This window comes from Myotis daubentonii, chromosome 8 (assembly GCF_963259705.1).
Source record: "Myotis daubentonii chromosome 8, mMyoDau2.1, whole genome shotgun sequence".
In the NCBI taxonomy this organism is placed as follows: domain Eukaryota; kingdom Metazoa; phylum Chordata; class Mammalia; order Chiroptera; family Vespertilionidae; genus Myotis; species Myotis daubentonii.
Window position 1 is genome coordinate 12,708,650 of NC_081847.1, and position 26,277 is coordinate 12,734,926.

Below are 26,277 nucleotides of genomic sequence, written 5' to 3' on the forward strand. Positions count from 1 at the left end.
TTTTTAGAGTAGATTGAGGAGTGTAAGGGAGTTAGCTCTGTTTGGAAGTGTTTTGAGTTAGGCCTGTTAGGCATCTAAATGGAGATGTCTAGCTGGCAGTTAGTTGAAAATATAAATTGAGCCATCAGCTTCCTTGGTCTAGGTAAAATCACTTGGGTAGTAGAGTAGACAGAGGAGCAGAGGTCAGTGGGCTGTGCTCTGAGGCCCAGCAGCCAGTGTTTGGAGGCCAGGGCAGTGAAAGCAAGAAGAGAACCTGTGGCTAAGGGAAGAAAGACCTAGAGAAGGGAGTAATTAGGTGCTACTGAGAGCTCCAGGAACTTGGAGTGGGGACTGAATTGACTAGGATTTGGCTAGAGGGTGCTGCTTGGTGCTCCTGATAAGCACTTTTGGTGAGTGACTGGATATAAAAGCCTAATTGATTGGAGTAGGTGCAAGTAAGGTGAAGAATTGCAGACAAGGAGTTTAGACAGCCCTTTTGAGGTTTTTTTGTGTGTGTGTGTTTTTCTAAGAAGGAACAAGGAAATGAGATGTGGGGATGTGGGGTCAAGTGAGGGTTTCTTTTTTTTTTTTTTTTTTTTAATATATTTTATTGATTTTTTACAGAGAGGAAGGGAGAGAGGGAGAGAGTTAGAGAGTTAGAAACATCGATGAGAGAGAAACATCGATCAGCTGCCTCCTGCACATCTCCTACCGGGGATGTGCCCGCAACCCAGATACATGCCCTTGACCGGAATCGAACCTGGGACCTTTCAGTCTGCAGGCCGACGCTCTATCCACTGAGCCAAACCGGTTTCGGCAAGTGAGGGTTTCTTTAATCTTATGATGGATAATACAGTGCTGATGAAGGTGATTCAGGTATTACTGAAGGTGCTTTACAGGTTTATTACTTCATTCATTCATCCTGTCATCTGTAGAGGCAGGGAGTATTGAGATCCCTGTTTTGCTGAGGTTCAAGGTAACTTGCAGTCACACAGCTAGAAAGTTCTGGAGTGGGAACTTGATTCTAAGCCTGTGCTCTTAATTATCTGCTAAGAGATTAAAGAAATTTACCTGAAGTATACTATATTCTCATTCTTATTTCTGAAAGATAACATAGCCATTTCCCTGACCAGTCTTTTTGAAATGGAGTGGTAGATCAAATATCTTATTCGTGATCATAAAAAGTATCTAAATGTCATTTATATGAGTACAGTGGGGCCTTGACTTACGAGTTTAATTCGATCTGTGACCAGCTCGTTAAGGAGCTCGTTAACTCAAATTACTCTGTCAACTCAAAGCAAAAATTCGGCCGAGAGATGGCTCGTATCTCGGAAAAACTTGTTGCTCGGGACACTCGTAAGTCAAGGCCCCACTGTATATACATACGAGGAAGCCTGGGTTGACTTTGTATAGTTTTTGTATAAAAGGTTCCATTTTTTATAAAATGGAGTGTGCATACCTTTTTATCCTTTACTCATTCCCCCCTCCCAATAAATATTTATCTGAAGCCTAAGATGTGAAGACCAGTTGTTTTTATGTCACATTGTAAAAATGCCAACTACCAGGACAGTCATGCAAATTAATATTTTCTGCCTTAAATCTCTTAATATTCTTTCTGTTTTCTACCTATCTAGGCCTGTAAGAAGTTTGATAACATACCCTGTCACAGTATTTGCTCGTGGCCATATAATTTGGTCTGGCTCTGCCAAGGCAACCGCAGAAAGGACTTGAAATTCAATAAATCTAGGAGCTTTTTAAATAGCAACATAATTTTTAAGTTGATAATTTTGTATGGCTCTCGAATGATGTTACAAATATCTAAGTAACCCTTGTCAGAAAAAAGGTTCCCCACCCCTGCTCTAAGCAAATGCCTCTGGTTATAGAAATTGTTAGTAGTAGCACTTCCCTAACCTGGCCTCTAAGCCTTCCAGCCCATCCTGAACGTTACCCAGGAGATTAGTCTTATCTCTTGTCCTACTCAGAGCCTTTTGCAGCTCCCCACTAATTATCCTCAGGATAAAGTCCAGTCCCTCCTGGTAACATGACCCCACCTCTTTAGCTTTCATGAAATTCAAAGGGTTCTATGAGTGCCCCCCCCCTCAAAAGTTAAGAAACATTGCCCTGTGATAGATGATATTTCTCATATATTTGAATGCTGTTTTGTTTTGTTGAACTTGGTATGTGTATATCTTGCTTCCATAGTGAAACTTTATACTCTGATTAGGAGGCCTGTTTTTTGTTTTTTCTTTCATAGCCCCTATAAGGTCTAGCATAGTGTTGGGTAATTATTGCACTGAAAAAGATGTGTGTATGCATATGTTACTGACAAATTTATGTAAAGGGAAATTTTGACGAACAGGTTAAAAAGCCTAGCAAACTTTTTTTTTAATGGCTGTCCTGAAATATGTGGATTTTTTTTACCTGTAAGTGTGAAGTGAGCTCAGACTTACAGACATTAAACATGGTGAGCCCCCAAGTGGTCCCTTACCAAGTAGAGTTCAGTATACCAGCTAACCTGGTGCTAATTAGCCACTTATATTTAAATATCAGAAAAGACTAAATGAATTGCCTCAATTTTTAAATATTTTTAAATTCCTGGTTTCTGCCTGTTTATTCCCCAAACTTTACTTCTAATGAATTTTGAATGAAAATAAAAATTTATAGCTTAGAAAAAAATGAATTAAAAATATAGTCTCCTTTAGCCCTAGCTGGTTTGGCTCAGTAGATAGAGCGTCGGCCTGCAGACCAAAGGGTCCCGGGTTCGATTCCAGTCAAGGGCACATACCATAGTTGCAGGCTCTTCCCTGGCCCCTGGCCTGGGCTCATGCAGGAGGCAACCAATCGATGTGTTTCTCTCACATAGATATTTCTCTGTCTTTCCCTCTCTTCCACTCTCTCTAAAAAATCAATGGAAAAATATCCTCAGGTGAGGAATAAAAAAAAAAAAAGTAAGTCTCCTTTAAATGCTACTCAGTTTGTGGGCTTACATACAAGATTTAGCTAAATAAAGGTTAATAAAGTTAGAGTACTTAACTGCCTGATGCCTAACTAGCACAACATTTATCAATTTTTATTTATCGTTCTGACGAAAGAAAGAGTTTAAAATATGTGCTGAGCTAATCCTAGGATGTTGAGTGTCAAAGGGATTTTTGAGGACAATTAGGTGACCCCAGGGATGTTGCAGAGTGTTGGATCATAAACAGAGTATGACCCACAGACATTTGGCCAGAGCAAAGGAGTGACTGTCCCCTTTGGACAGGATGTGTATTCTCCAGCTCACCTCAGTTCTTAAACCTGTTTGAGCCAGATGTTAAATAAATTTGCAAAGTCATACCACTCTTCTCACTAATTTTATTTTGTTCTTTGGAAAATATAATTATTTCTTAAGATATGTTACCTTAACATGCAATCGTTTATTGTGGTTAATTTTAAATGAATTGAATATTTTTTAAAATCTCTTTTAATTTGTAGTTCAGTATATATCAATAGCTATAACCCACATCAACAAAGGCTCTTTGAAGTCCTCAGTAATTTTTAAAAGTATAAAGGGGTTTTGAGACAAAAAAAGTTTGAGAATTAATGTTCAAATGGAATAAATGCTTATTGTCATTAATCAGTATAAAGTACAATTATTCTGATATTTATATGTATATTCCAACTCCTGCTTGGAATATTTTAAGATTGCCTAATAGATATTAACCAATCCAAAGTTTTTTATTTAGTAAGATATTTCTGGTGCCTTCTTTATAATTAAGTCAAATCAAATTATCCTATAATGTCAGTACTGCTGTAATAACAAAAAGCTGACTTTGCCCTCTGTGGTGCTCAGTTACTGTTCCAAAGGCTAACCTAAAATAAGTTTGTTTAACTGACTCTTTCTGTTGTTGTTCAATTGTGTATATAGGCTTTGCACACTTTTATTAAAGTATTTGAATGTATAACCTCATGAGAATATATGTTGGAAGTATAGGATTCATTGCTAATATATTTTCTCCTACTTCACAAGTAGGACTCAAACATCAGAAAAACATACCTTGAATTCATCACCTGTTTTGAAAATAATGACAATGAGTTTGTGGTAATCTGGTTGTTAGATGAAGAGATAACATTTCTAGCCACAAGGATTTTCTTTGCCAAAGTTTACAAGAGGAATAGTCATACCAGAAGTAGATAATCCAGCCTGACTTAAATTTTATCTGACACAAGAAAGCAGCACATTTATCTTACCAAAAAAAGCAACTTCATTCAATAATGAAGGACTTAGCTATGGAAGTTATTGTACTTGCCATTGTTAATTTGACTTGAACAAATTTGGTAATATTAAAAAACGCAGACACAGTTATTTGTCACTTAGGGAATACCATTAAGTGAGATTCCCACTTTCAGAGATTCTGCGATCCATATTGCAATCAGGTGTCATACAACTGAAGCCCTGAAGAAGGTGAGGGAGCATGACTGATGGATATCTGGGGAAGGGTGTTTCAGGCAGAGGGAATAGCAAGTTCAAAGGCCCAGAAGTAGGACCTTTGCCTACAGTGTGGTTGATGTGGGCCCTGAGTATATGGTTATTGTTTTGTTTTGCTATGCAAATAATAAGAGAGGTAAAAGAAGGCAGGAAATAAGAAAAGGGGGAAAAAATCACCCATAATCTTTGTACCAAGAGGTAACCACTGTTGCTATCTTGGTTTGTTTTCCTTTCCAATTTAAGCTTAAGATGTCACTTAGCATGTGTATTAGTTTACTAGGGCTGCATAACAAAATACCAGACTGGGTGGCTTAAACAACAGAATTTATTTGCACAAGAAGTAAAAAAAAATCAGTGTCAGCAGGTTTGGTTGCTTCTGAAGCCTCTCCCATTGGCTTGCAGATGGCTGCCTTCTCACTGTGTCCTCATCACATGGTCTTTACTCCATGCAAAGGTGCATCCTTATTGTCTCTGTGTGTCTAAGTTTCTTCTTCTAAGGACATCAGTTAAATCAGATTAGCGCCCATCCTAATGGTCTCACTTTAACTTAATCCGTTCTTTAAAAGTACTGTTTCGAAATATGGTCACATTCTGAGGTGCTGGGAGTTAGGGCTTCAACATGAATTTAAGAGGACATATGTCAGCCCATTACACCATCTGTGATCAGGTATTCAGATATCTATCAGTCTTCCTATCAATATGATTCTATGCTCTTCGTTGACTATTCATTTGTATTAGTTTATGTTTATAAATTAACCAATTAGTAATGCACAGTGATTTTTTTTCCCTAATCCGAATTAGTTAGGATTATTAAAGATTTACATTTAACTCTTTGAACAAAAAATGTATTCTCTGACTCTTTGCTTATAATGTCACAAACATCCTTCAGTTTTGTGTTTGCTGGAGGAGACTTAATCCACAATCAACACTAATAAAAGAGAAAAATGGTAATTGGCGTACGAGCTACCCTTTTCATTGGCTAATCAGGGCTATATGCAAATTAACTGCCAACTAAGATTGGCAGTTAACTGCCAACAAGATGGCGGTTAATTTGCATACGTAGGCACAATGCAGGGAGGCGAAAGGGAAAGCAGGAAGAAGCCCCCTGCCACTGACAGTGATCGGAAACCCAGGGGGGAGCTAAGAGCTGGGGGGCAGGGCAAAGGTGGCCCTGGGGCTGCCTTTGCCCTGCCCCCCAGCCATGATTGGAGAATCAGGCGCCTTTGCCGCCCTGGCCAGTGATAGCAGGAAGTAGGGGTGGAGCCAGCGATGGGAGCTGGGCACGGTTGAAGCTGGCAGTCCCAGGAGCTAGGGGTCCCTTGCCTGGGCCTAAAGCAAAGCCCACGATTGCGGGGCCGCTGCAGCTGTGGGTCCCCGCTGCCCGGGCCAGACGCCTCAGCCAGAGGCATCCTGCAAAGGCAGGGGTGGAGCCCACGCGATCGCGGGCTTCTCCTCCCCCCCCCCCCGCTGCCACTGCAGGTCCCTGCTGCCTGGGCCGGACGCCTAGGCCAGAGGCGTCAGGCCTGGGCAAGGGGCCGATCCTGCGATTGGAGGGTGATGGGGGTCAACGCCTGAGGGCTCCCAGTATGTGAGAGGGGGCAGGCTGGGCTGAGGGACACTCCCCCCGCCCCCCCCCCCCGCCCCCAACACCCAGTGCACGAATTTCGTGCACCGGGCCCCTAGTAGTGAAATAATCCAGTTGGCTGTTGTATGGATGAAAAATGGCAGTTTCCCAGAGAAGCCATTCAAGTATGCTTTCAGGTTTTTGCTTACATTTATTTTATTTTTAAAATATATTTTTATTGATTTCAGAGAGGGAGAATCATTGCTTGGCTGCCTCATGCACGCCCCCTACTGGGGATCGAGCCCGCAACCTGGGCATGTATCCTTGATGGGAATGGAACCTGGGACCCTTTAGTCCCCAAGCCGACACTCTATCCACTGAGCCAAACCAGCAAGGGCACTTACATTTATTTTAAAAGGAAAATTTTACCATCAGCATAAATGAGAAGTTAGTATAATATTACTTGCTCTAAGTAAGTTACTTAAAAATAAATAAACGACTGTAAAAGCAAGTTCATTCATGTGTACCTAAAATCATCTAAAGTGTTGTTCAAACCAAAAGCCTGGGGGTCATAGTTTACTCCTCTTTCTCTCATGTGTCATAGGCAATCTGACAACACATCTTACCAGTTCAGATTTCTAAATATCTAGAATTGTGCTACTTCTCACCACCTTCACTGCCATTACCCTGGTCCAAGCCAGTATTATCTTTTGCAGGATTCTTGGAATAGCCTCCTAGCTGTTTCTGCCCTAGCTCCCTTCACTGTGTTCTTCACACAGTAGTCAGAGGATCCTGTTAAAACAAGTCAGATTCTGTTACTCTTCTGTTTAGAACTCCAGTGGCTTTTTTATGTCACTCAATAATAGTTGAAGTCCCTAATTTTCTGCTGCAGCTGACTTGGCATGGTTGCTCTTCTTTGACGCTGTGGGCAAGGTCCTCCTTCAGGGCTTTTGCACTTGCCTATTTCCTCTGCCTGGAAAATTCCCTCCCACTCCCCCTCCATACGTCAGGCTCCCTCATTTTCAGGTCTGTAGTCATGACTCCTGATTGCAGTAAGACTTGCCTTGATCACCCTATTTAAAATTGTAACTCCTCCTTTCGTTACTTTGTGCTCCAGAACAGTACCATCTCTCATACTACATAATTTGCATGTTCATTTTATCAATTATATGTGTCCCACTAGAGTGTAAGCACCATGAGGGCAGGCATTTTTGTTTTGTTCATTACTTATTCCCCATTGCCTAGAAAAGTGTCTGAGATATAGTTGATACTCAGATATTTATTCAAATTGAATTAATAGGAGCATGCATCCCACACTTTGGGAAATACTGAGATATACCGGGAACTTCTTCCACCACCTTGAGTCCCTTTAGTAGGTCTTTGTTCACAGTCCTATGTTGAGCTACTTGTCTCCGAGAGTCTAGCCAGTTGGGGGGCTCAGCATGTAAGGCAAAGAAAGCTTGCGACTTGCCTGGATCCTGAGTTTTATCCAGAGGAATAGTCCAAATTCCAGGGAAAGAGGTGGGAGGAAGGAGAGATAGTCAGGACTGGTTGGGAGAGCAACCCTAGGAGAGTTGCTCTGTGCCCTCCTACAGCCTCATCCCTCTCTGGCCCCAGTACCTAGGCTCTGTTCTGGAAGACACCCAGGAACGGCTCAAGCCTCAGTCTGAACTCGGGAGTAGTGGCTGGAACCTGTGAGGTGTGTACTTCCTTGTCAGGCTTTGGGTTTTTAGAAACGAAAACAAGTATATCAGAGAACTGACTACTCTCTTTTAGCTTCTCTTTTAAGAGAGAAACTATGGCTTAAATAATTGAAAAAGTTATCCTTGGTGCCTTTGATTGACTCTTAGTGATCAAGAGGACATTGTTGTTATTTGATGCAGTCAGGACAACTCTTCCTCCTAAGGAGTTTGAGAGTCATTCTAACAAATGAGCACAGAAATGTGTAATTAGATCAAAACAAAAGAAATCGCTTCTTGTCTTCAAGGCACTTTTTTTAGCAATTGATATTGATGGTTTTCATCTAATTAATGGACCCAAATGAATCAGCATTTCCACATGTAATCCCTTTATGAAGTTCGTCAAAGACACGGAAATGGGGTGGGGTGACTTTCTAGTTTTGAGTATGTCTTTCTTGGTTCAGTTGTCACTTCACCTGTAACAAAACTATAAGCCCCTTCCTTCTGGTTGTGCTGGTCGATTACAAATAGATTGGAAAGCAGCAAATTTGAGGTGCAACAACTTTCAGCATTATTTGCATGTTAGCATCTTCATTCCCAGGTAGTGATAATGAGCAACTAACTCTAGGTTTACAAGTTCCCCTGGAGTTGCTAGTATCTTGAATTTCTTTCCATTTATTTTAGGAGTAAAAGTCCCTCGCAATTTTCGACTGTTGGAAGAACTCGAAGAAGGCCAGAAAGGAGTAGGAGATGGCACAGTTAGCTGGGGTCTAGAAGATGACGAAGACATGACACTTACAAGATGGACAGGGATGATAATTGGGCCTCCAAGAGTAAGCGTCGAGCTACGGCTATAAATGTCAATGTCTTAAATTCACTGTGCCTCCTTTTAAAAAATATTACCTTATCACGGAAAAAGCTCACCAATGGTATATTTTCTGAAATGTGGCTATTCTTTTTTGACCAGTTTCAGTTTATATATTTGAACCTCCTCAGATGCTGTTTAATCCCTCTAAATGGTAAGCAAAAACCTGTTTAGACTCATAGTGTGAATTTACATGACAATGTAGACAGTGAGGTTTGAGGTAATTGTACCCTCAGATGTAGTTTAGAGCACACTCGGGTTTATCAGATAAAAGGCTCCAGATGTAGCCAACATACCTGAAGACAGTGTCCAGATGAACCTTGGAAAGCCTCCACAGTTGTGGTTTTTATTCATTGTTTCCCAGTTCTAATGCATCTGTATCCTAATTTAGGGGGCCACTCAACGAAGGGTTATTGCCTGCCTGGTCCACTCTGATCTATTCCAGGCACTCTTAGGCCCAGAGGCCTTTGCAAAGAAGAAGACGGTGGAAAATGACCTCTCTTTTAGAGCCTTGTGATTTGTGAGAGTTCCCAGTCTTCATAAAATCAGCTCACTTTTTTATTAATGACACATAGTAAGCTCCGCAGAAATGTCATCTAATTCTCGTAAGAACCTGTTGTTAGGTGCTACTGTTGTGTAGTTGCATTCTGTTTTACAGATGAAGAAACAGATTCACAGTTGTTATTTGCCCAAAGTCACATTGCTAATTCCCCAAACAGGACTAACTCCAGAGCCTGTGCTCTTAACCACTCTCCTACATTGAGTTTCCCTCTGTTCCCAGTATAGTCTTATCCAGTTTGAGTAGTAATGTGATGTAGGAGCGAAGAAATAGGTTACTATAATGTGGTACATTTTCAGACAAGCAGTAGAAGATTCAGCCTGAATGCAGCTGGGCCTTTCCTGTGTCTGCTTGTGCTTACGGATGATTATGTTCATTCTTTTCTCTGCGTGTAAGGCTCTGCACCACCTCTGCAGGTGATAGAAAGTCACCTGGGATGTGGCCCCAACTGAAAAGAAAGTGTCCTGCTCATAAAGTGTTAGAACAATTTAATGTTGATCTTAGGCTGTCACACACTCATGGCAAATGACTGACTTTGCCACTTAATGTAACTTCCTGAGTCATTTTAGTAACACTATCGTTTTGTTTTGGAGGTTTTTTAAAAAATCTGTTTTTACTCATTTCTTGATCTTTTTTTAAATCTATGAAAACCAGGATTTTCTGGACCTGTTAAATACTGGGGAAAACCTGATCTAGAAAACTCATTTCTTCATGGAGATCATTTTTCTTGCTGCCTCTGAAAGTCCATTGTATGGTGATGGCTCCCTTCACTACATTTCATCTCTTTCTAAGAGTGGTTTAGATTTCTTGAGGATGAGAACTGTTACTCCTTAATCTCCAGAACACCTGGAAATGACTAAGAATGGGCTAGTTGTTCAGTAGATTTGTTAATCAACGGATCGGTTTTCAGGTTCTAACAACCTAATAGTGAACCCAAGTGCACAACATTGTGAATACACTAAATACCACAGGAGTATACACTTAAACAAATGAACAAATAAAATGAACCACTAAGTTCTGTTGAAAATATTCTATTATACCTAAAGCACTTTAGATCACCTTGAGCTTTAGTTTATCTCTTTCAAAAGGGGCTAACTTTTCATGAAATAATTTCAGTATGTAAGATACTTTCCATACATCCTTTTTAAAAAATAACAGCTTTATTGAGATAATTTACATATCATAGAATTCACTTACCATAGAATATACCTTTAAAATATAAAAAAACAGTTCAGTGGTTTTTTTTATTATACTTAGAACTGTGCAACTATCACTAATTTCAAAACATTTTAATTATCCCAGAAATAAACCCCATCCCTGTTGGCAGTCACTCCCATTCTGTCCCCCCACTCCTCACCCTTGACAATCACTAATTTACTTTCTATCTCTATGAATTTATTTGTTATAGATGTTTCATATAAATGGAATTATATAATATGTGGTCTTTTATGACTGACTTTTACTTACTGTAATGTTTTCAAGGTTCATCCATGTAATAGCATGTAAATTTTTATGACTGAATAATATTCCATTATATGGATATACCATATTTGTTTATCCATTAATTAGTTGATGGATATTTGTATTTTTCCAATCATGAAAAATGCTGCTATGAACATTTGTGCACAGGTTTTTGTGTGGACTAATATTTTTGATTCTCTTTATACCTAGGATGGAATTGTTGGATAATATGGTAATTCTGTGTTTAACATGTTAAAGAACTGCCCAAACTATTTTTCAAAGTGGCTGCACTATTTTACATTTCCACCAGTAACGCAACAGAGTTTCAATTTCTCTACATCCTCAGTTATTGTCTGTCTTTTAACTCCTGTGATTTTGTTGCCCTGACTTTGCAAGGTAAAAAGCAAAGTCATAAAAGGAACTATTTGCTTCTGCGTGGTTCCTGTGACCAGTATGTTTTAAGATTAGAATACAAGGTATATGCAGTTATTAAAGCATCTAATAGAGCACTTGAGTAACTCATTTCCCTATTAAATTTTTATGATTGTATTATTAAAAAGAAAATCCATTAAAATTTAAAAGATGTAGCCCTAGCCGGTTTGGCTCATGGTTAAGAGTGTTGGCCCATGGACTGAAAGGTTGCAGGTTTGACTCCGGTCAAGGGCACGTACCTCGGTTGCAGGCTCGATTCCTGGCCATGGTTGGGCGAGGGAGGGAACCAATCGATGTGTCTCTCTCACATTGATGTTTTTCTCTCTGTGTCTCTCCCCCTTGCTTCCACTCTCTATAAAGATCAATAAAAAAAAATATCCTCGGGTGAGGATTTAAAAAAAATTTTTTTTTTAATGTAGGCCATATAATCCAGCAATTCTGCTGGGAATTAACTCAGTTTATCTTGAATGTATTGCCCAAAAGCCTATGTATACAAAGTTATTTCATGCAGCATTTTCAATAGTAGCAAAATATTGTAAACTGCCTCAGGGTCTTTCAATTGACCGTATTATGTGCTGATTAGCTGTTCAAATGAATGAAACAAATTTATGTGCTGCAAATGGGACAATGCCTATGATATTTAAGTGAAAAAGTGAGGTGCACCGCTCTTCCTCTTCCCCAAAGTGGCCAGAGGTGACCTTTGAAAATTTTCTAGTCACTTGACCCAGAAAACCCCACAAAGAGGCTCAAATCTTCATGTTCACTTTAAGAACGCTCATGAGACTGCCCAGACCACGAAGGGTATGCATATTTGAAAAGCCACCAAGTATCTAAGGGATGTCACTTTACAGCAGCAATGTGTGCCCTTCCGTCGTTAAAATGGTGGAGTGGGTTGGTGTGCCCAGGCAGAACAGTGGGGCTCAACGCAGGCTTGGTGGCCCAAAAGAGTGCTGAATTTTTGCTGCACATGCTTAAAAATGCAGACAGCAATGCTGAACTTAAGGGTTTAGATATAGATTCTTTAGTCATTGAGCACATCCAGGTGAAAAAAGCTCCCAAGATGCAGCGTAAAATGTGCAGAGCTCGTGGGCGGGTTAACCCATACATGAGCTCTCCCTGCCACACTGAGATGATCCTTACTGAAAAAGAGCACATTGTTTGTAAACCAGAAGAGGAGGTTGCACAGAAGAAAAAGACATCCCAGAAGAAGCTGAAGAAACAAAAAATTATGGTCCCGGAGTAAATTCAGCATAAAATAAATACTAATCAAAGTAAAAGAAAAAAAGTGAGGTGCAAAGCCGTATATAGAATGTGCTGCCACATGGGATGGGGGCCATGGAGGGAGAGGAACAGGTCGTACATCAGTACTTGTGCTCTTGTGTGCTTCAGTACTTACAAAGCACATAAAAGACATTGGTGACAGTGGTTTGCCTTCTTCCAAAGGGATCTGGCTGGCTGGAGCCAGGGTGGAAAGGAGACTTACTTTTTACCATATACTGGTATCTTTTTGTGCTCTGAGTATGCTTTATTTATATGTTAGCTATGTGAATGCTTTAAAAAAAAAAAAAAAAGGAAAGCAAGTTCTCCAAACCTAAATCCACTCAAGTGCCCCTTGTAAAATTCAGCCAAATGTCTAACTGTTCACAGCATTAGATGTGCAGTTCTGACCACAGAGGTGCTAGCAGTAACCAGGTTACAGAGCAGGGCTTCTCAGCATCAGCAGTGACGCACTGGACTGGATCATTCTTGGTTGTTGTGGAGCTGTGCTGTACATTGTGGGGTGTTCAGCATGGTCTCTGCGCACGATATGCCAGCAGCACCTCCCTCCCCCGGTTGTGACAACAACTGGTTGTTTTTGTGGGTACACAAATACATAGCCTTTCTTTTTTTGTCTTAAGGGAAATATTTCAATCAAGAGACAAAATGTAGAAAAGCAAGCAAGAATTTATTGACTGTAGCAAAAATATATATAGGAGAGTGAAAAAAGGAAGGCCGTAGGAGGAGGAACAGGAGAGCCTAGGCGGGGTTTGCTTTGGCTCACTGGAAAGTCAAATGATAGGGGACCTTATAGACAGGTTTAGGGGGCTAGCCTGGGATGAGCTGCCGCTGCCCATTGCTCTGATTTCAAGTCTCATGAGGTCCCTTAGAGGTTAGGGGATACATGCCTGTGGAGGAAGGAAAAGGGAAGAGAATGGCATAGGTTGTGCTCCCTGGAGAGAGAGAGTGCCCAAATACATATCCTTTTTATTTTTTTATTTTTATTTTTTAAATATATTTTTATTTCAGAGAGGAATGGAGAGGGAGAGAGAGATAGAAACATCAATGATGAGAATCATTGATAGACTGCCTCCTGCACACCCTCTACTGGGGGATCAAGCCCACAACCCAGGCATGTGCCCTTGACCGGAATCGAACCCGGGACCTTTCAGTCCGCAGGCCGATATGCTCTCTCCATTGAGCCAAACCGGCTAGGGCTACATATCTTTTTTAATACAATTGAGACCTTGCTCTGTGTAACGTTTTGCAACTTCTTTTTAACTTAACAAATGATGGATGTCATTCCACATCAGTACATATTGACCTGTCTCTTTTTTAATAGCTTCAAGTTACATATCTGATATATGGATATATTCTCAAATTTTTAAAAAAGAAAACAGAGTATGGAGTAAGAAGTTCATTTTGTTCCCCTTAACTCTGTGTCAGTCAGGAAAAGAGAAACCATACTAGATATTTCAACAAAGATAATTTATTTATTTATTTTTAATATATTTTATTGATTTTTCACAGAAAGGAAGGGAGAGAGATAGAGAGCTAGAAACATCGATGAGAGAGAAACATCGATCAGCCGCCTCCTGCACATCTCCCACTGGGGATGTGCCCGCAACCAAGGTACATGCCCCTGACCGGAATCGAACCTGGGACCCTTCAGTCTGCAGGCCGACGCTCTATCCACTGAGCCAAACCGGTTTTGGCAACAAAGATAATCTAATATAGGAAGTTGATCAAATAGATATTGGACTGCAAAAAGGCAACACAAAGGTAACACTGTAGAAAACATTAGCCACTCTCTGGGGCTGGGCGGGCAGGGGAGGAGGCCAGAGGGACTGGTTAGGAGTCCGCTAGAGGCCAGAAGCGGCTCTTGCTGCCAAGAGGAGGGGCTCGTGCTGGGGTGACACGGACAAAAACAGAAAGTAAGTGGGAAGGGGCAAATGTCTCTTCTCCTTTGTACTATTAGTATTGTGTGGTTAACTTGACAGTTTAGTCTTCAGGTTGTAGAATATCCCTGTAGCACTAGGGTTGAAGAGAGAAATGAGTAATTACTGTGGCCTCTCGATGGGTCCTGTGGCTCACTCCGAAGGATACTCTGACTGGTGGACAGAGCGAGTTTGTGTACAACGGAAATGGCGTCTTGTCACTGTGTAGAGGGCGTGTGCAGGTGCTGGTTAGTAAGCTCCAAGCCCACCTCTCTCTGCTCTGCTTTGGGTACTACAAACCACATCTTTGTCAGCGGCTTCCTGTTGGCTTTCTCTGTTCAGGACATAGGAGAGGGCCTGAAAGGCAGGGAGAAGGGACTGTTCTGTCTCTGCCACTCTGGTAATAGCCCTTCATTCAGGCATCACCTATGGGTTCCAGCCTCAGCTTTGGGGACACTCCCAGCACCAGCCTCACAGCGCCCCCTCCTCAGAGTTCTTTGTTCAGCTCCAGAGACCACTCCTCTGAGCCTCTAGGTCTGATCAACTGCAGCCTGTTCCCTTTGTTCCCCCAACCTTAAGGGTTACCACCTGCTCCCTGCAGTTATTGCCCCTGTGTTAGCTCATGTTCCCTTTTTAAGTTTTTTTTTCAGTCCAGTGACACTGATGTAGCTGATTCACTGTATTAAATTCTCTGTTAAAATCCCAGTACCGTGTCTTTTCTCCTGGTTTACCCCTGACTGCCACAAATAACTATATAAGTTTTGAATTGAGAAGCGGATAATGTTTAGATGGCCTAGTATCACCATTTTATTATATGTTAATTTAGATTTTATAATTTTCTTTGCATATTTTTAAGTCAATACCGTTTCCCTTTACTCATATCATACACTTTTCAAATAAATTTTAATTTATAATAGTCTTACAGAAAAGTTGCAAAAGTAGTACAGAAAGTTCCCATACACCTCCCTCCTGTTTCCTTTATTGTTAGTATCTTATATTACTGTTCTAATGTGGTACATTTGTAAGAACCAGTGAACAAATATTGATACATTATTAACTAAAGTTCATAATTTATTCAGGTATTCTTAGTCTTTATCTTATGTCTATTTTCCGTTTCAGAGTTCTACCCAAGATACTATATTATATTTTGTCTTCATATCCTGGGCTCCTTGAGACTGTGACAATTTCAGGTTTTTCTTGCCTTTGTTAATGTTGAGGGGTACTGGTCAAATATTTTATAGAATTTCTCTCTGTTGATTGATATATATATATATATATATTTGGGTCCAGGAAAAGCTTGTAATCTCTAGGCTCTGGACCTGTTGTGCCTAATGGAGAAATAGCCTGTGTGCACATAAATACACCCAGAGTTGGAGGGAGACACCTGTTTGTTTTTATAGGTTGTACATACTCTGCAACTTGCTGGCTATACCACCAGCTCTGCCTTGGCTGTGTGCATGTGTGCGTGCACTGCCTCAGCCTTTGAAGAGGCTACAAAGTATCCGATTATATGAATATGCCATAGTCAGTCAGTCCCTTGCATGTAGACATTGAGATTATTTACAGTTGTTTTTACTGTTGCAGACAATGCTTCACATTTTTGTGCACAAGTATGAGTCTGCCTGTAGGAAATTCCTAGAAATGCTCTTGCTGGTCTGAGCATGCCTGGTTCACATTTTGATAGGCACTGCCAAATTGTCCCATGAAGCTCAAACCATATCAACAACGTGGGAAGTGTTGTTTCATGATCAAATAACGAATCTTAAGAACTGTGTACCATACAGAGACAGAATATTCTAACAGTTCTCCATCAGGCACATTTCCTTTTTTCCATGGGACCTTTTTAGGAGGTCCCTGAGCACTCACACACAAAAGAAGAAAACCAGAACCCTGTTGGGTTTGTTTGTTTGTTTGTTTGTTTTCTAACAGCCACAGCAGTTTTTTTATGATTGAAGTCTTTATAAGATATTTGCAAGACAACCAATTTTACACATCAGAAATGGTATCAAAAGTATGAATTACAACACAGACAACAATATGAAATGGGCTTAAAACAAAGCTGACGTGGACAGACAAGCAGTTTCTAATTTATTAACACTAGTTTAAACTTTGTTAAAGAAAGAAACAAAGATCTATGTTTTAGGAGAACTGCAGCGCCATCAGTTGAAGACTGAATTTCACAGCATTGTACCCTATGTAGAGAAAAAATCAGATGAACTTTCCCCACACACACATAACACACTGTAATTTCACTCTTGGAACTTTGTTAATCTCTTCAAAATCCTTCTCAACAAACCTCAGTATATCCAAATCAAAGGAAAATTGATCTAAAAGAGGGGACAATAAAATAAGAGGTTCTAGGTAGAGGGAGAACCAAGGATATAGAATCCACTTAAGACTGACCAGATAGCACCTCATGGCTTCCTCTTCGTCTAGCTCAAGTTCAGAATCTGGGGAGTCCCCTGGATAGGGCACAAACACAAGATTAATTTTCTAACTCATATCCAAATTATAGGGCCCTGTTTTTTATAAAAAATCTTACTTTGGGCTTTCTAATGACCCTTCAGGGGTCTCTATGTTTACCTGACTTGAGCCATTTTACTAGTATACTGTGTTCCAATGAAATTTCCAGTTAAACATCAGTGGTCAGAATTCAGTGTTTCTTTTTTTCTTTCTAAGAAATTAGTCATAGCATGGGTTTTAAAATTAGACTTCATAGTGTCAAAAGTAATATTAAGATTTAATTTGTGTAATAATCAGAATCCTATTAATAAACTGCCCACCTTTTTAACCATTTTTATATTATTGTCAATAGATATCAGTGAAATTTTATCAATACTGATAAGCCACAAAATATACCAGTGGATTAATATATTAATGCATCAGAGCCTCCGAAATGTGGTATCAAATATTTTAAAAGACTTTGTGACTTTGGCAATTACCTTGTGCCCATACCCCCAAGGACTTTTTTAATGTAAGAAATTCTGTCTTTAAGTTTTATGACAGACAGTACCATTGAGCATGAATGCAGGACACACATAGGGATAGATTTGGGATCCATGTAGACAACAGATACTTAGTGTGTAGTTGCTGATAGAGACTGTGCTAGGATAGACCTTTTATAGTTTCCATAAATCTGTGTGGAAATCATGTCCCTGTTTGCTTCCTACTTGTTATGTTTACTGAGTGGGGTTTTTTTCCTCTGAGGAAATTCCTTAATGGCAACAAGCTGCTCATTTTACATTAATATGAAGGGCAACATTCATTCATTCAATGAACATTTGAATACTAATTCTGTTGGGGTCCTGCCCTCCTTGTTCTGTTTGATGAGGGAGGTTTGATACCAGACTGGGTGTGAGTCTTCAGAGGGGGTGGTCAGTAGGACTTATGAGAGGAAAGTTCACTTGAGCCTGGGAGCTGCAGGTGCAGAGGAGGGACTGGTATAAGGGCCCCAAGATAGTGAGAACGTGGCGCGTTTGATGAGTAAGGAGGCCAGAGGGCCTGGACGAGGAGGCAGAAAATAAAAGGAGAGGAAGGCAAGGGTGCACGGGGTCCCATTCAGAAACTTTGGTTTTCTTATCGGTAACTAGGAAGCCAGTAGAAAGGCTAAGTCTGAAAATACAGTTTCTGGATTTAAAAGGTCAGTGAGGTTGCTGTATGGGGAACAGATTGTAGGGAGCTAAAGAAAAATCAGACTTGGAAGATTCAGATGAGGTACAGTGGTGGAGGAAAGTGGGTGGATGTGAGATTTTTTGATGATGAGAAGGTAGGGGGTACCGGAAAAGGGAATCGTGGATGGCTGCTAAGTTTTTGCTTTAACTAACTGCCAGATGGTGGAACAGGTTGAGGGTGGGTGGAAATCCAGATTTGAGTTTTGGTTTCGTTATAATATATAGTCTCTGTTAAGTGGATGTGACGGGTTTCTATGGGTATATTATCAGTACCTTCTGAATCTTAAAATGTTCCAGTTTTTTTTTTTTTATTAGGGACAGGCCAGTATTTAGACCAGTGGTTCTCAACCTTCCTAATGCCACAACCCTTTAATACAGTTCCTCATGTTGTGGTGACCCCCAATTTCATTGTTACAAATTGAACATACTTAAAGCATAGTGATTAATCACAAAAACAATATGTAATTATGTATGTGTTTTCCAATGGTCTTAGGCGACCCCTGTGAAAGGGTCGTTCGACCCCCAAAGGGGTCGCGACCCACAGGTTGAGAACCCCTGATTTAGACCAAGTATGTCAAACTCAAAGGCTAACACGGGCTAAATAAACAAGGTTTAAGTTTACGGGAGCTGTCCTGGTTGGTTGGCTCAGTGGATAGAGCGTAGGCCTGAGGACTGAAGGGTCCTGGGTTCGATTCCAGTCAAGGGCACATGCCTGGGTTGAGGGCTCGGTCCCCAGTAGGAGGCGTGCAGGAGGCAACTGATCAATGATTCTCATCGATGTTTCCATCTCTCCCTCTTCCTTCCTCTCTGAAATATATATTTTTTCTTTTTATTTTTTTTATTGCAAAGTATTACAAAGAGTATTAAATATGTCTCCCCCCCCCCCTTGACATTCCCCCGGCTTCCCCTACCCCCCAGTGGCTTGTGTCCATTGGTTATGCTTATATGCATGCATATAAGTCCTTGAAATATATATTTTTTAAAAGTTTATGTGGACTGCAAAAAAACAAAAGCTTCAGTTTTCATAGAAACATAGGTTTATTTTGATAGAGACATGTTGAATACAAAGGGCTGAAATAAATGAATAATTGTTAATATAAAATAATAGAACATTTTAATAAAAATTAATATTTTTTTCTTGAACATTAACTTACCAGGCACTGAATAACTGCACATATTAATAAGTGTAATGCAAATAAACCTATTTTTCTTGTTCTCCGAATTGAGCACACCAAACAAGTCAGTCCAAGACTAATGATGTGGCAATCGGCTGCTAAAATATTCGCTGCTAGTATTAGTGGAGAGAAATGGTGCGCCTGTGAGTAAGGTACATAAGGGAAATGAATGCAACATGATTATAGTAATCAGCGAATGTTGTAGTTAGTTATTAATAATTATGTATAATCTTAATCAATAAAAATATATTAAAAATAATAATAATTATTATGTATAACAGGATATTGTAAAAATTAAGTTACGAATTTTTTATTAAAACATTTCTTACATAGTGTTATATTGGCTGGGCTGCAAAAATATTTGTTGTGGGCCGCAAGTTTGACATGCTTGGTTTAGACACAGTGTTCTCAGGGGTTTAAATCACATCTTCTAATTTCATTTTTCCAAGGACCGCTAGATGTCGCTGTTTACAATGACACAGTTATTTGTGCGGCACGCAGTGAGGAAAGGGCACAGGTGCCTCAGAAGGGAACCACAGGAGGGTACCTTCAAGGGCGCCACCTGATGGGGAGACGTCACCACAGTGTGGTCTGCAGACACAAGAGATAACAATGTGATTGTTGTTGTGTTGTTTGTTTTAAACATGTTTAATTGATTTCTGAGAAGGGAGAGGGAGAGAGAGAGAAACATCAATGATGAGAGAATCATCAATCGGCTGCCCCCTACTGGTAATTGAGCCCACTTCCCAGGCATGGGCCCTGACCTGGAATAGAACCATCGAACCGTTCAAGGGATGACCCTCAATAACTGAGCCACACCGGTCAGACAGCGTCATATTGTTTATTCTTTCTTCCTGGGTAATAGTTCTCATTTCAATGTTAAATTACACAAATTGCTTAGTCCAGCCAAATTGAATTTCCTGGGAAGATTTGGGAGGAAAAATGGCAGAAAGGCCCATGGTCTCCTAGTGACAGGATGGTCTAGTGACAAGGGCTCCTAGAATCTCCTTAAACCAGGAGGTGGCATGACAGTTGTCAGAGGACAATAAAGGCCTTTCTTCCTGAAAACAGCTCTACAAGTGGGTTTGCTTATGCTTGGTGTTGTCAAGCATGGCATTCGGAAGAGATCCGTTTCCTTAGTTATGTTCATAGAATAGTTTTAAGTTTGATTAGCAGCAAGGGTCAGTCCTGACTCCATCAGCGAGTATAGTCCACGAGACCCAGACAATGTGATTTAATATAGGACAGAACGCTGTAGATTAGCCTTCTGTCCGGTATAATATTTGAACTGGGAGGTGTTTGACTAGGTGACGCTTGAACAGTCTTAAAGGTGGGTAGCTCAGGTGGGGGCCAGGGTACTGTAGGCAGAAGGAACACCTGGCAATGGCAGCACATTTTACAGCTTATTGGGTAGACATTGCAGTGAAAAGTTCATTGACGTAGGGCATTGGATTTTTACAGTGTTTCCCAGCAAAAGCACGGCTGCTTTTCCCAACAAAAGCACGGCTGGTGTTTGGAGAAGGAATATTTTTTTGTGCAGACCTGGTGACCTTGGCATCGTCACCCCCCCCCCCCCCCCGCCCCCCAACACACACACATACGCTAAAGACTGGTAATCTCTTGGACCATTGTAAAAATAGCAAGGGAGGGTTGGTACCTGCCCGCTGAGATCCCTTGTGCAGTGCATAGCCCCAGAGTGATGATGAAGTGGGGAAGCAGCTCTCATATCTGTACCCGTCTGCATCCCCACCCCTATCTTCTGCTTAATTTTTGAAATTCTGTAAAGAGGAGGTGCCTGTTCTGTGTTTTGGACATATTGACACTTAATGCATTGGCTATGATCCTGGAGTAGATAGACATAGAGTGTGGCTTCCCAGAATAGAGAATACTCTTAACACACCATCCCCAGACTGTAGGGCAGCTCTGCAAAGTAGAAAAATTAACATAAAAACAGGTCCACCTGATTGGACTTAATGATACTAACTTAAAACTTTAGTTCCCGGCTGGAGTGGCTCAGTTGGTTGAGTCATCAAAAGGCTGCCGGTTCAATTCCTGGTCGGGCACATACCTGGATTGCAAGTTTAACCCCCACTCAGGGCATGTACAGAAGGCAACTGATCAATGTCCCTCCCTCCCTCCCATTCTCTAAGCATGTCCTTGGGCGAGGATTTAAAAAAAAAAAAAGTAATGATGCTAACTTTTCCCCAAGGCCAGAATACACAGACACTAGTGTAGGGACTAGTTACCACTGACATTTCAAATAGCAGATAGACTGCGTAATGGAAGCAGATGCACCTGTCCTGCAGTCGGGGGTATTGGGCTTTCAGAAGGTGTGCCTTTTTGTTGAATTCTCTGTAATTGCCTGACATCTCTACCCTTCTTTTCCAGACAATTTATGAAAACCGAATATACAGCCTTAAAATAGAATGTGGACCTAAATACCCAGAAGCACCCCCCTTTGTAAGATTTGTAACAAAAATTAATATGAATGGAGTTAATAGTTCTAATGGAGTGGTAAGTTGTTTTTTCTGCCCCTACTTGTTTCCCAGGATTGAGAAATGCCTTGTACTTTTAGGCCTGGTCCCACGTGTTCATTGGTTATGTGATGATAACGTATATTGTAGTATGAACATTTGGGGTGGGGTCACGCATCTGGGCCGGCACTGTGCTCGTCACTTTGATACATGAGCTCATCAGTCCTCATGCTATACCCCTATGAGGTAGAAATGAGGACACTGAGGCACAGAGGTGAAAGATCTTGCTCAGGGTCACACTTTGGCCTAATTTGTGGGTCACTGGTATATAATTTTTTTTTTAATGTCCTTGCTTTCTTTAACTTATTTTTACTACCATAAATGAAAACCAGTCTCACTTGCCATAAGGCAGTAATGGCAACAAGAAATACTACAAAACCAAAGCAAAGTTAATAAATTTTTCCTCCTTATGTTCTTTGCCAAGGGCTTGGAGCCTTTGAGGCCTGCTCTCTTGTTCAAAGGGGAGATCAGCAGGTGTTCGAGGGTATGGCATAAGTTAACATCACGTGAGCTAAGCCTTAATTTTGAGGTATTCCAAAGATTTGAGGGGGGCGGGGAGGGGTTGAAAAGATGTGAGCCTTGTACTGTGTGTTCAGTGTTTAATGTTGTATCCAAGTTCCACCTAAAGTCCAGAATCAGAACTTGACCCATGCTTTGGGAAATTTCTTTTAGGGAATGCTGCGTTAACTTGAGAGATTATGACTCTGAGGCAGGCCCTTGTCACTAGAGCTTGGGTCCAGGCCACCCGTTGTCTTTGCTCTTCCGACTGCCCTGCACATCTTTATCATCCACCACCTGGGTGTAGAGTCGAAAAAGGACAAGCCCTGAGCAGCGGCAGCGGCAGCAGCCCGCCCAGAAGCAGGTCATTGTTTTAGAGCTGGTTGGGTTGAGTCTCGCCAAGTATCAGGCCATTTCTCTGAAGGTGGCTTTACTTACCCGTAATTTCCTTCTCCCAAACAGTGACGGTTTGGGACATAAAAAGGGAAAATCAGACTGGTGGGAGGGATCTTGCAGGTATTCTGCATGTCAGATATTGTATGATCAGCGTGTTCAACTTTAAAAAATGCATTTTACTCAAATTTATACTGTAGGTTAACTCCAGTGTACAACAATTCTTTTGTTTGAGAGCCCAGCAGTAATTTGTTTTTATTTGCCTTTTTATAGGTGGACCCACGAGCCATCTCAGTGCTAGCAAAATGGCAGAATTCATATAGTATCAAGGTTGTCCTGCAGGAGCTTCGGCGCCTAATGATGTCTAAAGAAAACATGAAACTCCCTCAGCCGCCTGAAGGACAGTGTTACAGCAACTAATCAACAAGAAAGCCACAGGCCCGCCCCCCCCCCACTCGATTTAAGCAGTCTTCATTTTCCACAGTAGTACATTTTCTAGATACGTCTTGTAGACCTCAAAGTACTGGAAAGGAAGCTCCCGCTCAAAGGCAGTTTATCATAAGATACTGTAAATGATACTAATTTTTTGTCCATTTGAAATATATAAGTTGTGCTATAACAAATCATCCTGTCAAGTGTAACCACTGTCCACATAGTTGAACTTCTGGGATCAAGAAAGTATATTTAAATTGATTCCCATCATAACTGGTGGGGCACATCTAACTCAACTGTGAAAAGACACGTCACACAATCACCTTGCTGCTGATTACATGGCCTGGGGGCTCTGCCTTCTCCCTCTCCTCCCCCTCCCCCTCCCTCCCTGCAACAGCCCTCCAGCTTGGGGTGGCTGGTTAGAGTAGATGTGAAGGTTTCAGGTCACAGCCTGTGGGACTACTGCTGGGTGTGTGTGGGTGCTCCGTTTGCACCCCTGGTTTCTTTTTAAGTCTTAAATGATGCCCCTTCCCCTTCTGAGCCACCATCCTTTTCCCACTCCACTACCACCCTTGGCCGAAGCATAGATTGTAACCCCCTCTGCTCCCCTCCGAAATTGGCCTTTGGTGAGGAATTCAGGGCTTTCCCCATAACTTCCCCCACCACCTTTATATCGAGGGGTGCTGCTTCCTCCTTCCTCCTCTTCAGGTCCCTTTCTTGCACCATCACCACCCAACACTTTCCATGACACTCCCTTGCTTTGGCCAGAAGCCATCAGGTAAGGTTGGAAAGAGTCTCTGACCTCCCTCGTTTAGTTTGGAACCACATTCATTTATTCTCCAGCAGCCCAGGAAATGAAAATTGGGTCCGCAGCCCTGCCGCTCTGCTGTCATCATCAGCTGATAGGTTTGTTTGTTAAGCTCAGGAAGGCCACAGAAGACACTTGTAAGCACATGATCCCTTTGAATGAATTTTGTTGTTGTTCCTGTCATTGCTTTTGCTTTTACAAATTGAAGTTTTAAACAGAGCTCTCATTTGGTCATCTTTGCAATCCATTTGGGTCTAGTTTGGAATCTGACAACTGGAACAAAAAGAACCTTGAATTCGGTGCATACTTTGGTTTTGGTGCTGCAGCTTCTCATGGTCCTCAGCAGGGATTAAGAAAGAACTCGATGTGCACGGCAGAACCCCAAAATTGGCGGGCTTGACTTCCTGGCAAATGGCTGCGTTTTTCCACTTTTCTGTTCAGGACCACTAATTGCTGAGATGTGGATGCATACCGAAATAAAGTGATTCATTGTGTTATAAAGGATTTTTTTTTTTTTTTTTGTAATTTAGTATTTCTGTAAAACCACCTTTTCGAAGCAGCAACTATCAAGTCTGAAAAGCAATTGATGTTTTCATTAATCTTTTTCTGGGGAAAACCTTAGTTGTAAGGATTTAACATCCTGTAAGTAAAGTTTAAGATAACAGTATTCCATAAGCAGCCTTTTTATTGTCAGACCATTGCCTGATTTTAATATAATAAAAAAAAGTGTGCATTAATATTTAAGAAGCTCTGCTCTTCTTCCTCTTGGCATGTAACAGGATCAGCATTCACTATGTGTTAGATGCTTTGGGATTCCAGGAGGCCTCCTAATGGTGGGGTTGGCAAAATTTTTCTACAAAGGGCCTAAGTTAGTAAATATTTAGGCTTCGTGGGCCAAGAGGCGAGATCGAAAATATTATGTATTTATGTAATGAGAGAAATTTCCACAAATTTTTTTATTGATGAAATTCAAAATATAATAATGGAGTATAGTTTTTTTTGTAGTGAGAATTTTTTTTTAGAGGAGAACGTTTTGCTTAGTTGAAATATAAAGTTTGTATTCCCTATTACCAAATCAGTTGCAGGTGTTCATCATTCTTTATTCGAGGGGGTCATACAAATACAGGCAGTGAGCCAGGTGTGACCTGTGGACCATAGTTTGCCAACCTTTGTCCTAAAAGATTGTAGTAAGCAAACGGGGTGGCATTCTTTTTGTTTGTTTTTGTTGTTAATCCTTACCCAAGGATATTTTTTTCCATTGCTTTTCAGAGAGTGGGAGGGAAGGAAAGAGGGGAAGAGAGAAACATCAATTGGTTGCCTTCCACATGCACACCAACTGCGGGTGGGAGTGAACCCACAACCCAGGTCCATGCCATTGACCGGGAATTGAACCCAAGACCCTTCCATACGTAGCACGATGCTCCAACCATGTAGCCACACCAGCCAGGGCAAAGAGGGTGGCATCCCTTGATTTAATAGCTTTGTGGGACTCTATTCTCCACCAGAAGCTATATATTGACTGCATTTAGTCTTGGAGGCGAGCGGGGGGATTTGAGTAAGGATTTTTCTAGTCTATGAAAAGACACTCTTGATCGGATGGTTGACAATTTGTCAGCCATTCACTGTGTGAGGGGTGGAAACATCTGTGGCTGTTTTTACCCAGGATTTGAACTTCCTGCTGTGGTACCAACGGCCAGCAGGCACACCCTTGGTGTCCTGTGGTAGGAGCCAGGCCATTCCCTCGTGGCTGTTGGGGTCAGCTCGGATGTCAGAACCTGGCTGCCTGGAAAGAGCCAGATTGTTTCCTAGTGGGCCACCCTCCAGAAAGGACTGCCCAGTTTCTGCCCTTCAGCCCTCGACCAGCTCTCTGGAGTGAATTGCTGCCTTTCAGCTTCCCTGAAAGAGGACTGGGCCAGGGACATTGTGGTTCTGTGCCTGCAGTCAACTCCAAAGGGAGGAAGGACAGCTTCTAAAAGTATTTCAAAACTCTGCTGGAAAGCCCCAAGGCCAGTTCAGGGCTAAATCTAAAGATGGCGTCTCTTCTGTGCTGAGTGACCTCCAGCGAGGAAACAGGTCCCGTCTGAAGTCCCGGTGTAACCCTTTTCCCTTCTTGGTAGCTTCAGGATACTGGCTCAGAGCTTCAGGAGCCCGACTAGAACTTCCTGTGGCAACTGCTTGAAACCTCAAGCTGTGGTGGTGTGCCCCACAGTCGTGTGACTTGCTCTTTATTGTTACGGTGGGTTCACAGGTGGTCAAGTTTATGGCTGGAGTTTAGGCCTAAACTTGGACAGAGAAGAAACAGGTGGCCTCCCTGGATCACACTCCAGTTCCCAGCTTATGCCAGGTCTATGTTCCTGAAACCAGTGATGGGTCTCCCATGACCTCTGACCACAATCTTGAGGTGAGGGCAGGTCCCTTGAGCTGTGTCTCTGCCCAGAAAGCGCCTGGGCCCTTGGGGTGAGGGACCCACAGCTTCCCCAGTTGTGGATGGTGTCGAGCAGGGGTGGGGAACCTTTTTTCTGCCAAAGGCCACTTGGATATTTATAACATTCGCAGGCCATAGACGTT

General features: G+C 41.5%; 1 protein-coding gene and 1 pseudogene across 4 annotated transcripts in view; both read left to right on the forward strand.

Moving 5' to 3' along the window:
* Positions 1 to 24,213, forward strand: part of UBE2V1 (ubiquitin conjugating enzyme E2 V1) — a 34,258-nt gene extending 10,045 nt beyond the window's left edge. Inside the window, exons 2-6 of one of the 4 annotated variants that reach the window (XM_059705329.1) lie at positions 7,626 to 7,707; positions 8,372 to 8,520; positions 8,655 to 8,706; positions 21,433 to 21,558; positions 22,743 to 24,213. In XM_059705329.1, the coding sequence (XP_059561312.1) occupies positions 8,704 to 8,706; positions 21,433 to 21,558; positions 22,743 to 22,889 (276 nt within the window). In that variant the 5' untranslated portion in view covers positions 7,626 to 7,707; positions 8,372 to 8,520; positions 8,655 to 8,703 and the 3' untranslated portion in view covers positions 22,890 to 24,213. The remainder of the gene's footprint in view (positions 1 to 7,625; positions 7,708 to 8,371; positions 8,521 to 8,654; positions 8,707 to 21,432; positions 21,559 to 22,742) is intronic. The other 3 variants (XM_059705328.1, XM_059705326.1, XM_059705327.1) reach the window with 3 other exon arrangements.
* LOC132239251 (large ribosomal subunit protein uL22-like) lies at positions 11,793 to 12,580 on the forward strand (annotated as a pseudogene).
* Positions 24,214 to 26,277: the final 2,064 nt, after the last annotated feature.